The 16,717-nt window shown below is 38.0% G+C and overlaps 1 protein-coding gene across 2 annotated transcripts in view; it reads left to right on the plus strand.

Moving 5' to 3' along the window:
* Window positions 1-465: 465 nt before the first annotated feature.
* TMEM106B (transmembrane protein 106B) overlaps window positions 466-16,717 on the plus strand; it is a 27,363-nt gene continuing 11,111 nt past the window's right edge. The window contains exons 1-4 of one of the 2 annotated variants that reach the window (XM_006072499.4): window positions 466-684; window positions 2,988-3,209; window positions 6,287-6,350; window positions 11,606-11,765. In XM_006072499.4, the coding sequence (XP_006072561.1) occupies window positions 2,990-3,209; window positions 6,287-6,350; window positions 11,606-11,765 (444 nt within the window). In that variant the 5' untranslated portion in view covers window positions 466-684; window positions 2,988-2,989. The other variant, XM_006072498.4, reaches the window with a different exon arrangement.

Consider the following 16,717-nt stretch of genomic DNA (forward strand, 5'->3'; position numbering starts at 1 on the left):
ACTTACTATTCCTTTCTATAAGTAAGAGGTTCTAAATTAAAACAGATGTGACTTCTCAGCTACCAGACACCCGTCTACCAACCGATTTATGTCACTCCCAGCGTCGCGAGTGTCAGGGACCACTTGAAGAGCTTGGACGAGAGGCTGCTCAGCTCAGGGAGCTGAAACAGATGGTCACCGTCTTTCCCCTTTGCAAAGGGAAACAGCCTGATAGGGGAAAACGGAGGGAGTACTACTCTTTTCAAACCTTCCAGGCCCAGAGCGGTCAAATTTTACCAGTAGTTCTTGGGACACGAAGGAAATGAAACTGGGAGACGGCACAAAAGAACCGCCGCAGACATTCAGAACTTTAAGACGGAGGAAGGACGCAGGCGTAGTGCGCGCTTCCGGGCCACAGCACGCACACATACACACACAAACACACACACACACTGCCCCCCCCCCCCACCACCACGGCCCCACCAGGAGCGCTCTGCGCAGGCGCGGGCGCAGGTTGCAGCGACAGCGACGGGCCTCAGCTGATGCCGTGGTGGTGCTGCCCCACCCCCACCCCGACCCCGCGGGGACCCAGCGCTGCAGACCCGTCGCTCCCGCCCCAGCACCCGGGACTGCGGACTCCGTGACCCTGCCCTCGGGCCTGTCCGAGCCGGAGCTGCTCGGGACTGCGCAGCACCCCGCGTGCCGGTGAGCGACCCGGGACGCGCAGCCCCCAGGTCCCCTTCACCAGCGGGGGCCGAGCGGGCGCCCCGGAAAGAGCCGAGCTGGAGGAGGAGGTGGCGGAGGGGAGACTGCTGGGCGGAGAGGCGCTCCGGGCCGGGCGATGGAGGTGTGTCAGCTCCTCTTCCCCCGGCCCAGCCTTCTGCCAGGGGACTCCGGGCTTTGGTGCAATCCCGGCGCACAGGGAAGATACCAGGCCCCCACGCCTTGAGCGGCCGGTAGCCCTTAGTTCTGCTCTTTTTCAGTATTCTTGTCCGACTGCCTGTATTTCATCTTTAACCTTTCCCGAGTCGGCAGGCTTACGAAAGGCGCCGACTTCTTTCGTTTAGAAGCTCACGACCTATTTAAATCGGATGGAGTCCTGTACTTTTTCTCCCCCCTTCCATAATAAGCCTAAGATTCGTGTTGCTCTTAAGTAAATGAAGGGATTTGGTTTAAAAAAAAAAAAAAAAAAAAAAAAAAAATATATATATATATATATATATAGAGCACAGGGGCCTAGCACCTCTTTATAAGTCTCCAAGAATAAAAGTGGTTAAACTTAGCAGCTCTTTGAGGAAAATCCAGTAGGGAGGGCAGGAATGGGCAGTACCTGACAAAGCCTGGCACTTGTCCATTAACCTTGATGAGACAAACACCAGTCCCACGCCGATTCTAAGGCAGCTGTTACATAAGGATAGAAAACAGACTCCGACTGAGAGCCTCTTGTTGTTTTATTTTTTTGCCTTCTGTGTCTTTTCCCTTTAAGTCATTACAGTGGGAGGCACCCTATACCTCTGTTGTGTTAACCGAGATCCTAAAAGGGTGCATTTGGCGCCCTGATCCCCGGTCATCTAGTATTCCACATAAGCCCAAGGTCAAAGTGTGTGGGGTCAGTGATGTTAATTCTCCCCCGAACCACCTGTGACTGGCAAGTATTGGTTTGGCTTGCAGTAAATGTCTTTGAGCAAAATCCAGAGAAATATATGCGTTTTTAGAAGTCATAAGTTATTTATGTTTTTGAACTTAATGGGCAGTGTGTACATAGATTTTTTTTAAATATTGAAAACAAGCATTTTATTCATCATTCTGAAATTTTGTTTGTCCGCTAGTTATATAATTTTTTATCCTGCTGTTTACCCTGTGTTTGAGTGACCCCAACACATGGATCGCATACAAATTTTAAAAAGTAGAATTTTCTTCATAGAATAAGATAAGTTGAATTATTTTGAGGGTCAGTTTTTCTTATTAAAAGCAATGAGCATTTTTAAAGACATCTTTTTATATGAATGCCTTTAATAATCTGTTTTAGGAAATGATAAAAAATATATGGTCACGTTTAGAAACAGAAGTGGATTGTTTTTCAATTGTGCTTTCTCCTTTTGTTAATTTGTGCCCAGAATATCAACAGATTAAAATATATGGCTTAAAAAAAATGTTTTTTTAATCCTAAAACTTGTGTGACTTCAACTGGTCTTACTGCATTACTTACCTGTGGATGTTCTTTTGATATGGGTACTAGCACTTCCTATTTTTATTTGTCTTTAAATTTTATTTAATTTCCCACCTGCATTTTTGATACTGTTACCCTAAAAACTTGAAATTAATGTTCTAAATTTTGCTGCTTTGTATTGATGAATTATAGTCAATATTTTGGAATATTAATTTATTAATTTTAACTTTCACCAACTGTTGAATGAAAGAAAAAATCTGGAGGTTTGTTTTTTGTATTTTTTTGTTGTTGCAAATGTTTAAAGCTAGAAATGTGAGCGAGAGAAAGATTGTGGATTTTGTCTATCACATAAGGGCATGAATTTTAAAAGGTTGAAAAATACTACTTTGACATTACCTGGTGATACCTAGCTGTAATCTGCCCAAAGCAACTTTTGCTTTGCTGCTGTTTTAAAGGTAGAACGTGTTTTTGTTTTATTCTAAGAAAAGTGAAGCACATGTGTTTCTTTTCAGAGAACTCTTAAGAGTTCTCACTTAAGAACTACACTCTTAAGTGTAGACTTCTGTCAAATTTTAATGTTGTTTGAAAGCCCTTTCTCATCACGTTTGATATGATATCATGTCATAATATTTTGTTAGAAAAGTACTTTGGACTCTAGTAAATGGCTGCTTTATTTAAGACATTATTTTGATTGAATATAATTCCAACCCAAATAGTAGTTTGAATACTCCCTTGAAGGTTATTTTAATTAATTTGATGAGTATAAATATCCTGTAATGTTTTTAAGTATACTTTCTTTTAACTGAAGTTTACTGTAAGATTTTTGTCTTTTTCTTAGACATGGGAAAGTCTTTTTCTCATTTGCCTTTACATTCAAATAAAGAAGATGGTTATGATGGCATTACATCAACTGAAAATATAAGGAATGGATTGGTTAATGGTGAAGTCCATAATGAAGATGGAAGAAGTGGAGATGTCTCTCAGTTTCCATATGTGGAATTTACAGGAAGAGATAGTGTCACTTGTCCCACTTGTCAAGGAACAGGAAGAATTCCTAGGGGTATGTGTTATTGCACTGTTTCTCCATTAAAGAATAATTACAGGAATTTTCACAATTACTTTGAAACTCATGGGTCTAAGCACAACCATTTATGTTTTAAAAGACAGAATTAAAGTTAAAACTTCCTATCAGTTATCTTCTGTCAAAAGGACACAAACATAAAGATTTTAATTAGGGATCCTAAAGCAATAATGAAAACCACCCTTGTACCTCCAATATTTTTTTCTTTCCCACCTGAAATTATAGCAGATATGCAGCGTGTCTTGACTGTAAACTTTTAGTCCTATTTGGTATCAATAGAGATCAGGTCACGGTTGCTTTGCTATAGTGGGTGTTAGGTTAAGTAATGTGGTGACCGAATATTTTTAATTTGTTGTTTAAAGAATAATAATAAGCTGGTCATGCACTAATTAGTTCTTTTTTAAAGGAACTACATGAAGAGGGATGATACATGAAGATGAGCCATATAGGAAAAAAAAATCAATTTGTGCCTTGTCATAGGGGAAGTCAGTAGGGAGTAATCCCCACGTTCTGTTTGCAGGTTACTTTAGTAGCAATGGAAGTAAGGAGAAATAATTTAAAAAACCTTGTACTGTTCTCCTTTACTGCTTGATTGAAGTCAACATTTGACCCTGGAGAGATGCTGAGGGAAGGCCAGAATGACAATACCTTTGCAGAGGTAGTAGCTATTTGAGAATTAAAGGATTATTGTAGTTTAAGGTATTAATGCACCAGACTGGGGGCCTGGGGAAGGCTGAAGTCTCATTTTTGCAAAGTGTTTTTTGCAAAGTATATTTTCAAAGTATAGCCAGTAGGCATTATTGGCTGTCTGGATGTGTATTGTGGATAGTAAGGTGAAGGATGATCTTGAAGATATTTTTGTCTGAGCAGCTGGAGGAATGGAGTAGCCATTTATTAATATAGAGAAAAGGTTTGAGTATATGTGTCAGGGGAGAGAGCGGGAGTTCAGTTTTAGATATATAAAACTGGAGATGCACTTTTGACATCTGAGTGGATATGTTCAGTAGGAAGTTAGTTATACTAATGGCTGGGAATTCAAATGCAAGGCCTAGCATGGAGTCATATTGGTGTAGAGATGATACTTAAAGCTGAATTGAATGAGAGCACCAAGGTTGTCAGTGTAAATAGAAAACAGAAGAGACTTTAGCACTGAACCTTGGAGCATTGCAACATTTTGAGGTCAGTGACATGAGAAAGAATTAGCAAAGGACACTAAAAATAGCAGCTAGAGCAGAAACAGGAAATCCCTTTGTCTCTGGTATCCTTGAAGATAAAAGAGAAAAATGTACTCCTTGGTGGAGAAGTCCATCAACTATGTTAGATACTGCTGACCAGATAATGTGAGGACTTAGAACTGACCTTGGGATTTGGTAATTTAGAGGCCATAGACCTTTTAAAGGAGCAGTTTTGGTAGCAAACGAATGCATAACATATGTAGACTGGGATCAGGAGTGCATAGGAGGCGCAAAGTTATATAGTCGGAAAAGAGCTTTTCTTTGAGTTTTGCTGTACAGGAAAGGAGAGAAAAGTGATAGCTAGAGGGGACTATAAGGTCCGGAGAAGAATTTTTTGAAGATGGAATGGATAGTGTGTTTGTCTGCTGATCCATAGAACACTGATACTGCAGGTGGCAAGGAGTATTACAGTGCATAAGCACAACGGGCTCCTTCGGAGGAGCATAGCCAGTTTACTCCCAGCAGGAGGAGGGGAGGTAGAGTGCATGGATGCACAAGCGGGTGGGTGCGTGGATGTGGTGGTAGGAGCTTGGTGGGAATCCTTGTGTCTTTGCCGCATCGTGAACTGAGCGTAAGGACAGGGGAGAAGATATTGGAGGTTTGAAGAGAAAGCTGAAGTTATGAAATTGTAGTTTGCGAGAGTCAGGTTGAGAGTATGAACTCGGGAAATACAGTGTAAGTGTTGCCATTATTAAAGGCCACGTAAAATTAGTGATCTAAAATGAGACTGTTTTTCTCTATCTACTTTTAGCTGTGTAGATACAGACATAGTAGCTAAAGGGTTAGTTTTTATCAGTAGCCATTTAAACAGATGAATAGCACCAAATAAGATACACACACACTCACACATACACAGATACATATTTATATGTGAATACAGTAGGGGAAGTATGGATGAGGGGAGACTTGTGGAGGGGGCAGGGAGGTATAACAAAAGTATTACGGAAAGCTTTAAAAGAGAATTTGACTATGGGGCTTTGATAGTTAATATGAAGAACCAATTTTCATAAGATTGGAAAATTGGCATTTAGAGGTCCATTTATTCATTAAGTTAAAGTGTTAGCCTCTCAGTCATGTTTGATGCTTTGGTGACCCCATGGACTGTAGCCTGCCAGACTCCTCCGTTCATGGAATTCTCCAGGAAAGAATACTGGAGTGGGTAGCCATTCCCTTCTCCACGGGATAATCCCAAATCAGGGATGGAACCCAGGTCTCCTGCACTGAAGGCACATCCTTTACCATCTGATCCACCAACCCAAGAAAGAAATATTGAATTTTGAAGTAACTTAATATAGAGAGGGGTGTGACCTGAAAGAGTCCTTCCTGGAAGGCTGTGTATACGTTTGGGTTCTTGAAGCCTGAGAGTTAATATATGTCAGTTTTGGTTTTCAAGGGGAATACTTTAAGAACCTTTCTAGTTATAGGGGTTTCAGTACACAGTGGTAACAGTATGCTGCTTCTGCTCTCATTCAGATAACCCAATTCAAATCTTAATGGAAAACTGGGTGAAGGAAAGCCTGGTAAATTCAGATCTGAAAGCCTGGACTTTGTGATTTTTTTTTCCCCCACTGGAAGAAAGAATTACTCTTTCTCATTTTTCATAGTATTTTGAATAGCTAGAAATTCAGGTATGAAAAAAACACAGTGTCTGCTTTGGAACTCAGCTACTACTGGATAATTTTTGAAGATTTTGAGAGAATTTAATAAAGGAATGAGATGAGAGCCAGATGGTATTGTGTTCTTTCCAAACCATACTTTGATGAGGAGCCATTATACTTTTAATTAATCATGTTAATACATTTCTAAATCTAATTCTTTTAGGACAAGAAAACCAACTGGTGGCATTGATTCCATACAGTGATCAGAGATTAAGGCCAAGAAGAACGTAAGTAATCATAAGAAAATGGCAATTAAAAAAAAATTTTTTTTTGCTTTTCAAATATGTATAAATAGGTATTTTAGTTAAAACTATTAAAAGGAAAAATAGTATCAGGTTAAGTTATGCCATCATATCCATTATGTCATTAGAAAATAAAAATGATTCCTGATTGCATAAGTTCTTAAAGCAGTGTAGTATCTAAATCTTAAATCTGTTAAATCAGATAGACCTGAAAGAGCAATTAGGTCTCAGTTACACAGAGACAACATTTTCATCAAAAATGGGTGTTAAGGTATTCCCACTAACTTCAGAATAAATATGGTTATTCATACCATGATGACATAAGGACCCAAAAGTGCTTGGCAGCTTTGCGTAAGTTGTGATGAAACGCGAAAGGAGCGTTCCTAAGAGCCCTTGGACAAAGTAAATACTTTATCCCAAGAGAAGGGGCCCCCACTCAGAAGACTTCCAGTGAATTTCCTCTGAGAGTATTCCGTTAACATAGAAAATCGAAAAACTCTTTAACTTGGAGAGAATGCACAGAAGTCCACAGAGATACACAGAAGGGCCTTGAGAAAATCTAAAGGAACTGGGCCATCCTAAGTCCTCAAAGACCTTAAGGAAACTCAACAAAAACTCCTACAAAAAGGAAGATACAACCTAAAGAAAAAAATTACTGACAGTAGAATCCAGGTTGTGTAGAACAAGAATAGTGATAAAAGAAGAGGTTCAGAAACTATACAGATAGTCCCAAAACTATAGAAGTGGATATACATAGAGACCATCTAATACTTTGTGTAACAGAGCATGGAGTCCTTGAACAGTGAAGCTATGAAAGCAATCCTGGCCCATCCTCACCACACAATATGGCAACTTCTCTTAAAAGTACAAAAATGTATCTAAATATGAGCAGTTAAAAAAAAAACAAAAAAAAAAACAGATTACCATCAAGCATCATACAAAAGTTCAGTTCAGTTCAGTCGCTCAGTAGTGTCTGCCTCTTTGCGACTCCATGAACCGCAGCACGCCAGGCCTCCCTGTCCATCACCAACTCCCGGTGTCTACCCAAACCCATGTCCATCAAGTCGGTGATGCCATCCAACCATCTCATCCTCTGTTGTCCCTTTCTCCTCCTGCCTTCAATCTTTCCCAACATCAGGGTCTTTTCAAATCAGTCAGCTCTTCGCATCAGGTGGCTGAAATACTAGAGTTTCAGCTTCATCATCAGTCCTTCCAATGAACACCCAGGACCGATTTCCCTTAGGATGGACTGGTTGGATCTCCTTGCAGTCCAAGGGACTCTCAAGAGTCCTCAACATCACAGTTCAAAAGCATAAGTTCTTCTGGGCTCAGCCCTCTTTATAGTCCAACTCTCACATCCATATATGACCACTGGAAAAACCATAGCCTTGACTAGACGGACCTTTGTTGACAAAGTAATGTCTCTGCTTTTGAATATGCTGTTTAGGTTGATCAGAACTTTCCTTCCAAGGAGTAAGCATCTTTCAATTTTATGGCGGCAGTCACTTTCTGCAGTGATTTTGGAGCCCAAAAAAATAAAGTCAGCCACTATTTCCACTGTTTCCCCATCTATTTGCCATGAAGTGATGGGACCAGATGCCATGATCTTCGTTTTCTGAATGTTGAGCTTTAAGCCAACTTTTTCACTCTCCTCTTTCACTTTCATCAAGAGGCTCTTTAGTTCTTCTTCACTTTCTGCCATACGGTTGGTGTCATCTGCATATCTGAGGTTATTGATATTTCCTCCAGCAGTCTTGATTCCAGCTTGTGCTTCATCCAGCCCAGCGTTTCGCATGATGTACTCTGATGTAAGTTAAATAAGCAGGGTGACAATATACAGCCTTGACGTACTCCTTTTCCTATTTGGAACCAATCTGTTGTTCCATGTCCAGTTCTAACTGTTGCTTCCTGACCTGCATACAGGTAGTAAAACTTATAAAAGAAGAACTGATCAAAATACTAGCAAATGATAAAGCATTATCAGAAGCAGATGAGAACTTTAACTTAATACTTCCATGTTCTGAAAGAGATTAAAGAAACTATAGAAGCTATGACGGTAAAATAGAAAAGTCAAAAGTTGAGGAGCTCAGAAATACAGTGACTAAACAATAGAAGGATATGAAAAGAGAGTCTACAGGTCCCTGGAAAGAATTAGAGAAAAATAATTTTGAGATGAAGACAAGCAGAAAGAACACAGTACAAAGAGATACCTTGGAAAGTGCACTTAGAAGACAGAGCAGATACAAAGGATGAAGTGAAAACATTTACTCATACATGCACACACACAAACAAAAATTAATGAAGAGTACTTGAGAGAAAATGGTACAGAACACAAGCCAAGGAGATCGAGCATAAATGTAACTGGAGCTCTTGAAGGAAATCAAAGGAGGCAAACTGAAGAAAGAGAAAAACGTTTAACTCAAGATCACTTCCTTGAAATAAATAAGACATAAATCTACACACTTGAAAAGACATACCATAATTTTGGAAATAACCAATCTTAGTGAAATTACTGGACTTCAAAGGTAATAACAAAAAACTCAACAGCCCCTTTGAATGCCCAAGCAAAGGATTGATTAAATTATAAGGGATAGAAAATCAGACTGGCATGTTCCTTCTTGACCACAATGCTTTAAACACATAAGCAGTAAAACAGCATGCCAAGTCTTCATGGAAAGAAAAATGCAACTAGGATTTATAAACAGTCTGACTCTTTATTATATAATTTCTAGATAGTTAAGAATGTCCAAGAAATTAGAGTTAATTTCTTAATAACCTAGAGTGGAGCAGCTTTCCTAACTGTTTTAGAATCCAGTAATAGAAGAATTTGGCAATAAGGAGTTCATGATCTGAGCCACAGTCAGTTCCCAGTCTTGTTTTTGCTGACTGTATAGAGCTTCTCCATCTTTGGCTGCAAAGAATATAATCAATCTGATTTCAGTGTTGACCATCTGGTGATGTCCATGTGTAGAGTCTTCTCTTGTGTTGTTGGAAGAGGGTGTTTGCTATGACCAGTGTGTTCTCTTGGCAAAACTCTATTAGCCTTTGCCCTGCTTCATTCTGTATCCCAAGGCCAAATTTGCCTGTTACTCCAGGTGTTTCTTGACTTCCTACTTTTGCATTCCAGTCCCCTATAATGAAAAGGACATCTTATTTGGGTGTTAGTTCTAAAAGGTCTTATAGGTCTTCATAGAACCATTCAACTTCAGCTTCTTCAGTGTTAATGGTTGGGGCATAGACTTGGATTACTGTGATATTTGCAGATGGTGATTGCAGCTGTGAAATTAAAAGACGCTTACTCCTTGGAAGGAAAGTTATGACCAACCTAGATAGCATATTCAAAAGCAGAGACATTACTTTGCCAACAAAGGTCCATTAGTCAAGGCTATGGTTTTTCTAGTGGTCATGTATGGATGTGAGAATTGGACTGTGAAGAAAGCTGAGCGCCGAAGAATTGATGCTTTTGAACTGTGGTGTTGGAGAAGACTCTTGAGAGTCCCTTGGACTGCAAGGAGATGCAACCAGTCCATTCTAAAGGAGATCGGTCCCGAGTGTTCTTTGGAAGGAATGATGCTGAAGCTGAAACTCCAGTACTTTGGCCACCCCATGCGAAGAGTTGACTCACTGGAAAAGAGTCTGATGCTGGGAGGGGTTGGGGGCAGGAGGAAAAGGGGACGACAGAGGATGAGATGGCTGGATGGCATCACCGACTTGATGGACGTGAGTTTAAGGTGAACTCCGGGAGTTGGTGATGGACAGGGAGGCCTTACGTGCTGCAATTCATGGGGTCGCAAAGAGTTGGACACGACTGAGTGACTGAATTGAACTGAACTGAATAGAAGAATAGATTAATAAATTTGGATAAAATTTAAAAAGTTAATAAAAGTGTAGGTTAACTTTTAAAAGATGAAAGCAAAAACAACATGCAGATCAAGTCAGGATACAAATAGCAAACTAAGAAGTGGTATTTGCAAATATTATTAGAGGTCCAATATCCTTACTCTAGAGTTTCACAGTTTGAGAAGAAAAAGGCTAACCATACAAAAAGTAAGATCTGTGAACAGCCAGTTCACAAGGAAGAAAGCAAGTATCTTTTAAACATATGAAAAGATGTTAAATCTCACTCATAGGAGAAATGCAAATTAGAACAATACTGAGGTACCATTTCTTGTGTATCAGATGAGCAGAAGTCCAAAATTTTGACGGTGTTATTTTGTTGGCAATACTGTGTGAAAACAAGCGCACCTGTGCCTTACTACTGAAGGGGAAATTTGGTCTTATCTGTCAAAATTACATACACATTTACCTTTTGGCTCAGGAATTCTACTTTGAAAAGTTTATTCTAAGGATTACTGTCAAATACAGTGAACAGCACTTGCATGCGTTATTCACTATGCCAGTATTTATTTTACCAAAAACTAGAAATAATGTAAGTGGCCACTAGTAAGGGACTAGTAGAAGTTACACTATATCTATATGATAAAATGGAATGAGGAAGAACTGTATTTTACTATAGCATGATATCCAAAGCACATTTCTTTTGAAAACACACACATGCATGCACACGGAGAGAGAGACAATAGAATGATCAACTATAGACCAACAAAATTGATTACCTTCAGAGTTTGGGACCGAACTTGGAAGAGGAAGCAGGTAAGCAAATTAGATATCTGTGTGTACATGTATATATTTCTGTTGTTTAGACTTTAGATCATGTCCTTTTTTTTAATATCACTTAAAAGGTTGTATCAAAAGTAAAAAAAAAAACAACAGTTCCTACAAATTGAAACAAACTGAAACAATTGATTCTAACTGTATATCCAGTTGATAAAATAACCATAGATTTTCACACACATGTGAAAATTCTACTTCAGTAAATTCATCAGGGAGTCTTGAAATATATACTTTTATAAAGCTCCACAGTTTGATTCTAATGAGCAGCCTGCTTTGGGAATCACCACAGTAAATGTTCTATCTATAATAAGCCTGAAATTTGAGTCTCCGAAAAGATAAATATGTCTTTTAAGAAGAATATTTTAATGCTTAATAGATTCAAACCTACTCTATTCAATACTTTTATAATATAAAAAGATGGTTAAAAAGAAAAAAATCATACATCTTTTCGTGCTGGTATAATAGGGAAAAAAATGAAAATGAAAATGTCTTCTCTGAATGTTTCATTATGTAATTTTTGATGCATGTATGTTTAAATATCTCACTTTCCTTTTTTTTTTTTTCAGCAAACTGTATGTGATGGCTTCTGTGTTTGTCTGTCTCCTCCTTTCTGGACTGGCTGTGTTTTTCCTTTTCCCTCGTTCTATTGACGTGAAATACATTGGCGTCAAATCAGCATATGTTAGTTATGATGTTCAAAAACGCACAATATATTTAAATATCACGGTAAGAACATGTTTATATTAATATTTGACTTCATTCCTTTATTTTTAAAAATTTTTTATTGCGAGGTATTTGCTTTATTGTGCTTGTTTCTGCCATATATCAACATGAAGACGTCATTCCTTTTCATGTTTAGCAACACCTTTGTCCTTATTGAGAGAACATGAAAGGTAACACTTTAATACTTAGTTTTCATTCTTTCTGTCTGATGTATTGACCTTTTCTATCATCTTTGATTCTGCTGAAAATGGCAAATTCTGTGTATTCAGAATCCTTAGCATTTGAAGATGCCTTTGGGAGGGTAAAATTAAATAATTACTGGGAGAAAAGTTTTTACAATCTGTTTACTTTTCAGCATTAGACGCTCAGTTGCTCCTAGCAAGATGTTAATATAGTTGATTGAATAGATGTTATACATGTAACATTTTCATGTCCTTGTGTTTTGTGAAGCACAATTTTTGCCATCTTTAACAGACCATTCCTTTGGTTTCAAAGGTAGTGAACAAGTGATTGATTTCTCTTGTAAATTAGTATGTGTGAAAATCTTTGTTTCTCAGGAAAATAATTTTTAGGATTCTGCAGCCTTCCCACACCTGAAACAAGCAAACAAAAACCTCAGAGAAGGTCTTGTATGTGTTCTACATTTATGTAAGCATGGTTTGCAAATCACTGTATTATTAATAAGGAAGATACATGGCTTCTGGCTTTAAGGTACATCTATGTGGCAACGATTTGTTTGGAAGGGTAATATTGGACTTCATTCGTTTTCCTTGAAGAGTTTGTTGGTGTGCTAGAGGTTGAGGTCGATGCGCCTGTGGTGCTGGAGGGGGGTTGAGAGACATAGGGACTGAAAAGGAAATGTGTGTTGGGTAGAATTACTCCTTAATTACAGGAAGAAAAGAAGTCACATGGATTCATTTATTCTTTTTAAAAAAGAAACTTGAATTAGCTATACTCTGTCAACTACTTCCATACCATTTACGTTATATTCACAACTGTGTATGTAGCATTTGCACTATATTAGATATTAGAAGTAATTTAGAGATGTTATGTGGAGGATGTGCATAAGTTATATGCAAATATACACCGTTTTATATCAGGGACTTGAGCATCTGCAGATTTTGGTATGATGGAACCTTGAGTGGATGGGATAGTTGGTCCTGAAACCAATCCCCCATGGATAGCAAGAGATGACTAAACATACATGTGCTAACTCTGTATATAAGCATTTCCATGCATATATTTACACATAATACATTTTAAAATGGAATTATATATAAAGGGTACACACATATACGTGAGTGTATATACATGCACGTTTTCACTTAATTGATCTCACTGCATTTTCCCATATTATGTGGTTGCATGTAGTCTTTTACATGGCCATATTACAGTTTTTATTCAGCCTTAATAGTTGCTTAGTTTTGATATTACAAATATTTATTCCAAAAACATCTTTGTGCTTAAACTTTGTGCTTCCATTTCAGGTTATTTTTTAAGGATAAATTCCTGAAAGTAAATTTGCAGTTAAAGATCATAAGTTTAAGGCCTTTAATAATAAATCATCATTATTCAAAAGCCTATGACTACAGTCCTTTGCCTTATAAATTAAATGGATTCTCAGTTTTCAGCAGTAAAATTTTTTATTTTTCATACTAAACTTTTTTGTCCTATCTTATTTTTTGTTGTCTCTCTTGATGTTTATCTTTGTGTTACCTTTTTAGCTACCAATTTATCTTTCTGTAATTCTTACAAGTATTTTTGCTTCCAGCCTGTTTTGCATCATCTTTGTGTTATCTTTTTAGCTACCAATTTATCTTTCTGTAATTCTTATAATTATTTTTGTTTCCAGCCTGTTTGCATTTTTTTTTAAAGATAGGCCTTTATTGTTTTAGAAACAGCTAAAAATTAGAAATATGTAGCATCTGCTGCACTATAATTTTCATGATCTGGAGAATGAGAGAGGTCATTTTTTACTAAACCCCCATGACAAGTACAGTCCTCTGAAGACCTTTTAACTTCTGGGAAATAGAAAACTTCTCTATGAGGAATCTACACCTTTCAACCTGTCTCCCCTCTACCCAAGCCCCAAAATGACTTAACATTCACGGCACCACAGAATACCTTACACATTTTTTTTTCCCCTCAAACCATCTACCCATGCTGATCAGTTCTAGAAGGTACTGGTGTCACATGATGCAGTTTCTTCTCGGTGTGGAATATTAACTCAGAGCAAATGGGAAGACAATACAAAATGAGCTGACTACCATGGTGTGGGCTGCCTATGAATTTAAAAAAATATTTTAATATTCTAATGAACAGTATGGACACCTCATCAGAAAAAATGTGTACCAGTATTAAATAGAACTCCAAAATTTTCCTGGATCCCATTCCTTGGTCTATATCAGAGGGTCCATTGACCTTAAATTTGCAATTTTTTACTGTAGTGTTTAGAAATAAATGGAGAAGGACATGGCAGCCCACTCCAGTATTCTTGCCTGGAGAATGCCAGGGACAGAGGAGCTTGGTGGGCTGACGTCTATGGGGTGGCACAGAGTCAGACATGACTGAAGTGACTTAGCAGCAGAAGCAGCTAGAAATAAAATGATATTGGTATTAAGACCCAAGTAGAATTTTAAAACATTTCTCTAAATTTAACAAAATGAATGTATAAATGTGATCATAAAATTGCTGGTTGCTAGCACATTCTTTTTTTTCCCATCATTTTTATACTAAGACCATTTTCTATCTTGTCACTTAGCCCATGTTGCCTCATTCCATATCTTTCTCCATATTCATATTAACTTATAAACTCACATGTTCAGTTTTTCTTAAATCATTATTTAGTTCTAAAAATAATATTTTGTACATACTTTTATGCATCTTGGTTTTCTCAGTTGTTAATACTTTACAGGAATCACTCCTGATTTTCTGCTTAGAGTTCATTCATTCTTTTTAATGGCTGCATATTATTCCATGTAATGACATAATATTATTTTTCAAGCATTCTACTTTATGTTGGACATTCACTTTATTTTCAAGATTTGTGTTTTGTTTTTTGCCACTACAAATAACACTGTCATTAACATCCTAATGTTTTTATTTCTGTGGAATAATTGCTCAGAAGTAGAATTGCTAGGTCAAAGGATAATGCATAATTTAAATTTCAATGAATATTGCTGTAATCCTTCATGTATTTTCCAGGAATGCAAAAATACACCCTTTGGCCCATATCCCTGCCAGAAATAGAATCTGTCATTTTCTATAACTTTTACTAGTTTAATGGATATAAAGCAATATTCCACCTTTATTTAAATCAGCTTTTCTTTGACCATAAATTAATTTGATAAATAGTGTTTCTTGGCCATTTATATTTGTACTCTTCTGATTTCTTTACTCATATCCTTTGCTCTTATTTTTTTTTTTTTTAACAGGAGGCTTTATGTCTTTTTTTCCACTTTGTAAGGCCTCGTAGTATAGGTGACAACCATTACTATCTGCCTTACAAATACTTCTTCAAGATTTATTAGTTAATGTTTTGTGATTTTGTTTATGATTTCTTTTGCTAGCACTATTTTAGATGTTTTGTTATTTCCTGATTTAACAGTTTTTCTTTTCATTGACTGTTTTCTAAAGTAATTTGAAACAGTTCTTTAAGTTAGAATTGCAGAAGTTCAGCCCAGCTGTTAATTAAGTGTGGAAATGATGCAGCTGTATTTCTTTTCATCAAGTCTTGAAACTGTTCCAATTCCTCTTAAAGGTGACCTGTTGGAAACCTCTACTCATGTATAAGATAAAATACCAATTAAAAAAAATGGTTTAAAGTTTTGCTTAACATTTTAAAAGGTTGTCTTTGTATTCAGTAGAATCAGAAATAACTTAGCCTGTGAAGTCATTTACATATTAACATTTAGAAAAATTTGGATGGAACTTTAGAGTTACTTTTATTGAAAAATAAAAAAGTAATTTTCCTTGGGGACATGGGCACTGCAGCAGTAGCCCTGAAAGGGATAGCATGTTGGCATAAGTCCTCTTGGAAGAGGTAGCCATTGGCCCCACCATAGAGCCTGTATGTGGAGTCCTTTAATTGTGTCTGACTCTTTGTGACCCCATGGACTGTAGACTGCCAGGCTTCTCTGTCCATGGGATTTCCCAGGCAAGAATACTAGAGTGGGTTGCCATTCCCTTTTCCAGGGGTTCTTCCCCACTCTGGGATTAAACTTGGGTCTCCGGCACTGCAGGCAGATTCTTTACCATCTGAGCCACCAGCCCTACCATAGAGCCTGCAGACTCCAGGACTGGGTGCTCAGGCCAAACAACTAACAGGAAGGGAGCACAGCCCCACCCATTAGCAGAAAATTAGATTAAATATTTAGTGAGCAAGGCCCTGCCCACCTGAGCAAGACCTAGCTTTCCCCACAGCCAGTCCTTCCCATCAGGATGCTTGCACAAGGCTCTTATTCTCATCCATCAGAGAGCAGACAGAAGAAGCAAGAACTACAGTCCCATGGCCTCTAGAACAAAAACCAGAATCACAGAAAACTAACCAAAATGATCACATGGATCATACTCTTATGTAAATCAATGAAGCTATGAGCCATGCCATGCAGGGCCACCCAAGGTGAATGGGTCATGGTGGAAAGCTCTGATAAAACGTGGTCCACTGGAGAAGGGAATGGCAGACCACTTCAATGTTCTTGCCTTGAGAAACCCATGAAGAGTATGAAAAGACAAAAGATATGACACCAGAAGATGAGCTCCCCAGGTTGATGTGTACAACATGCTACTGGGAAAGAGTATAGAAATAGCTCCAGAAAGAATGAGGAGGCTGAGCCAAAGCAGAAATAACATCCAGTTGTAGATGTGTCTGCTGGTGAAAGTAAAATCCAATGCTGTAAAGATCAATATTGCATAGGAACCTGGAATGTTAGGTCAATAAATCAAGGTAAATTGGA

This window comes from Bubalus bubalis, chromosome 8 (genome assembly GCF_019923935.1).
Source record: "Bubalus bubalis isolate 160015118507 breed Murrah chromosome 8, NDDB_SH_1, whole genome shotgun sequence".
Classification (NCBI taxonomy): Eukaryota; Metazoa; Chordata; class Mammalia; order Artiodactyla; family Bovidae; genus Bubalus; species Bubalus bubalis.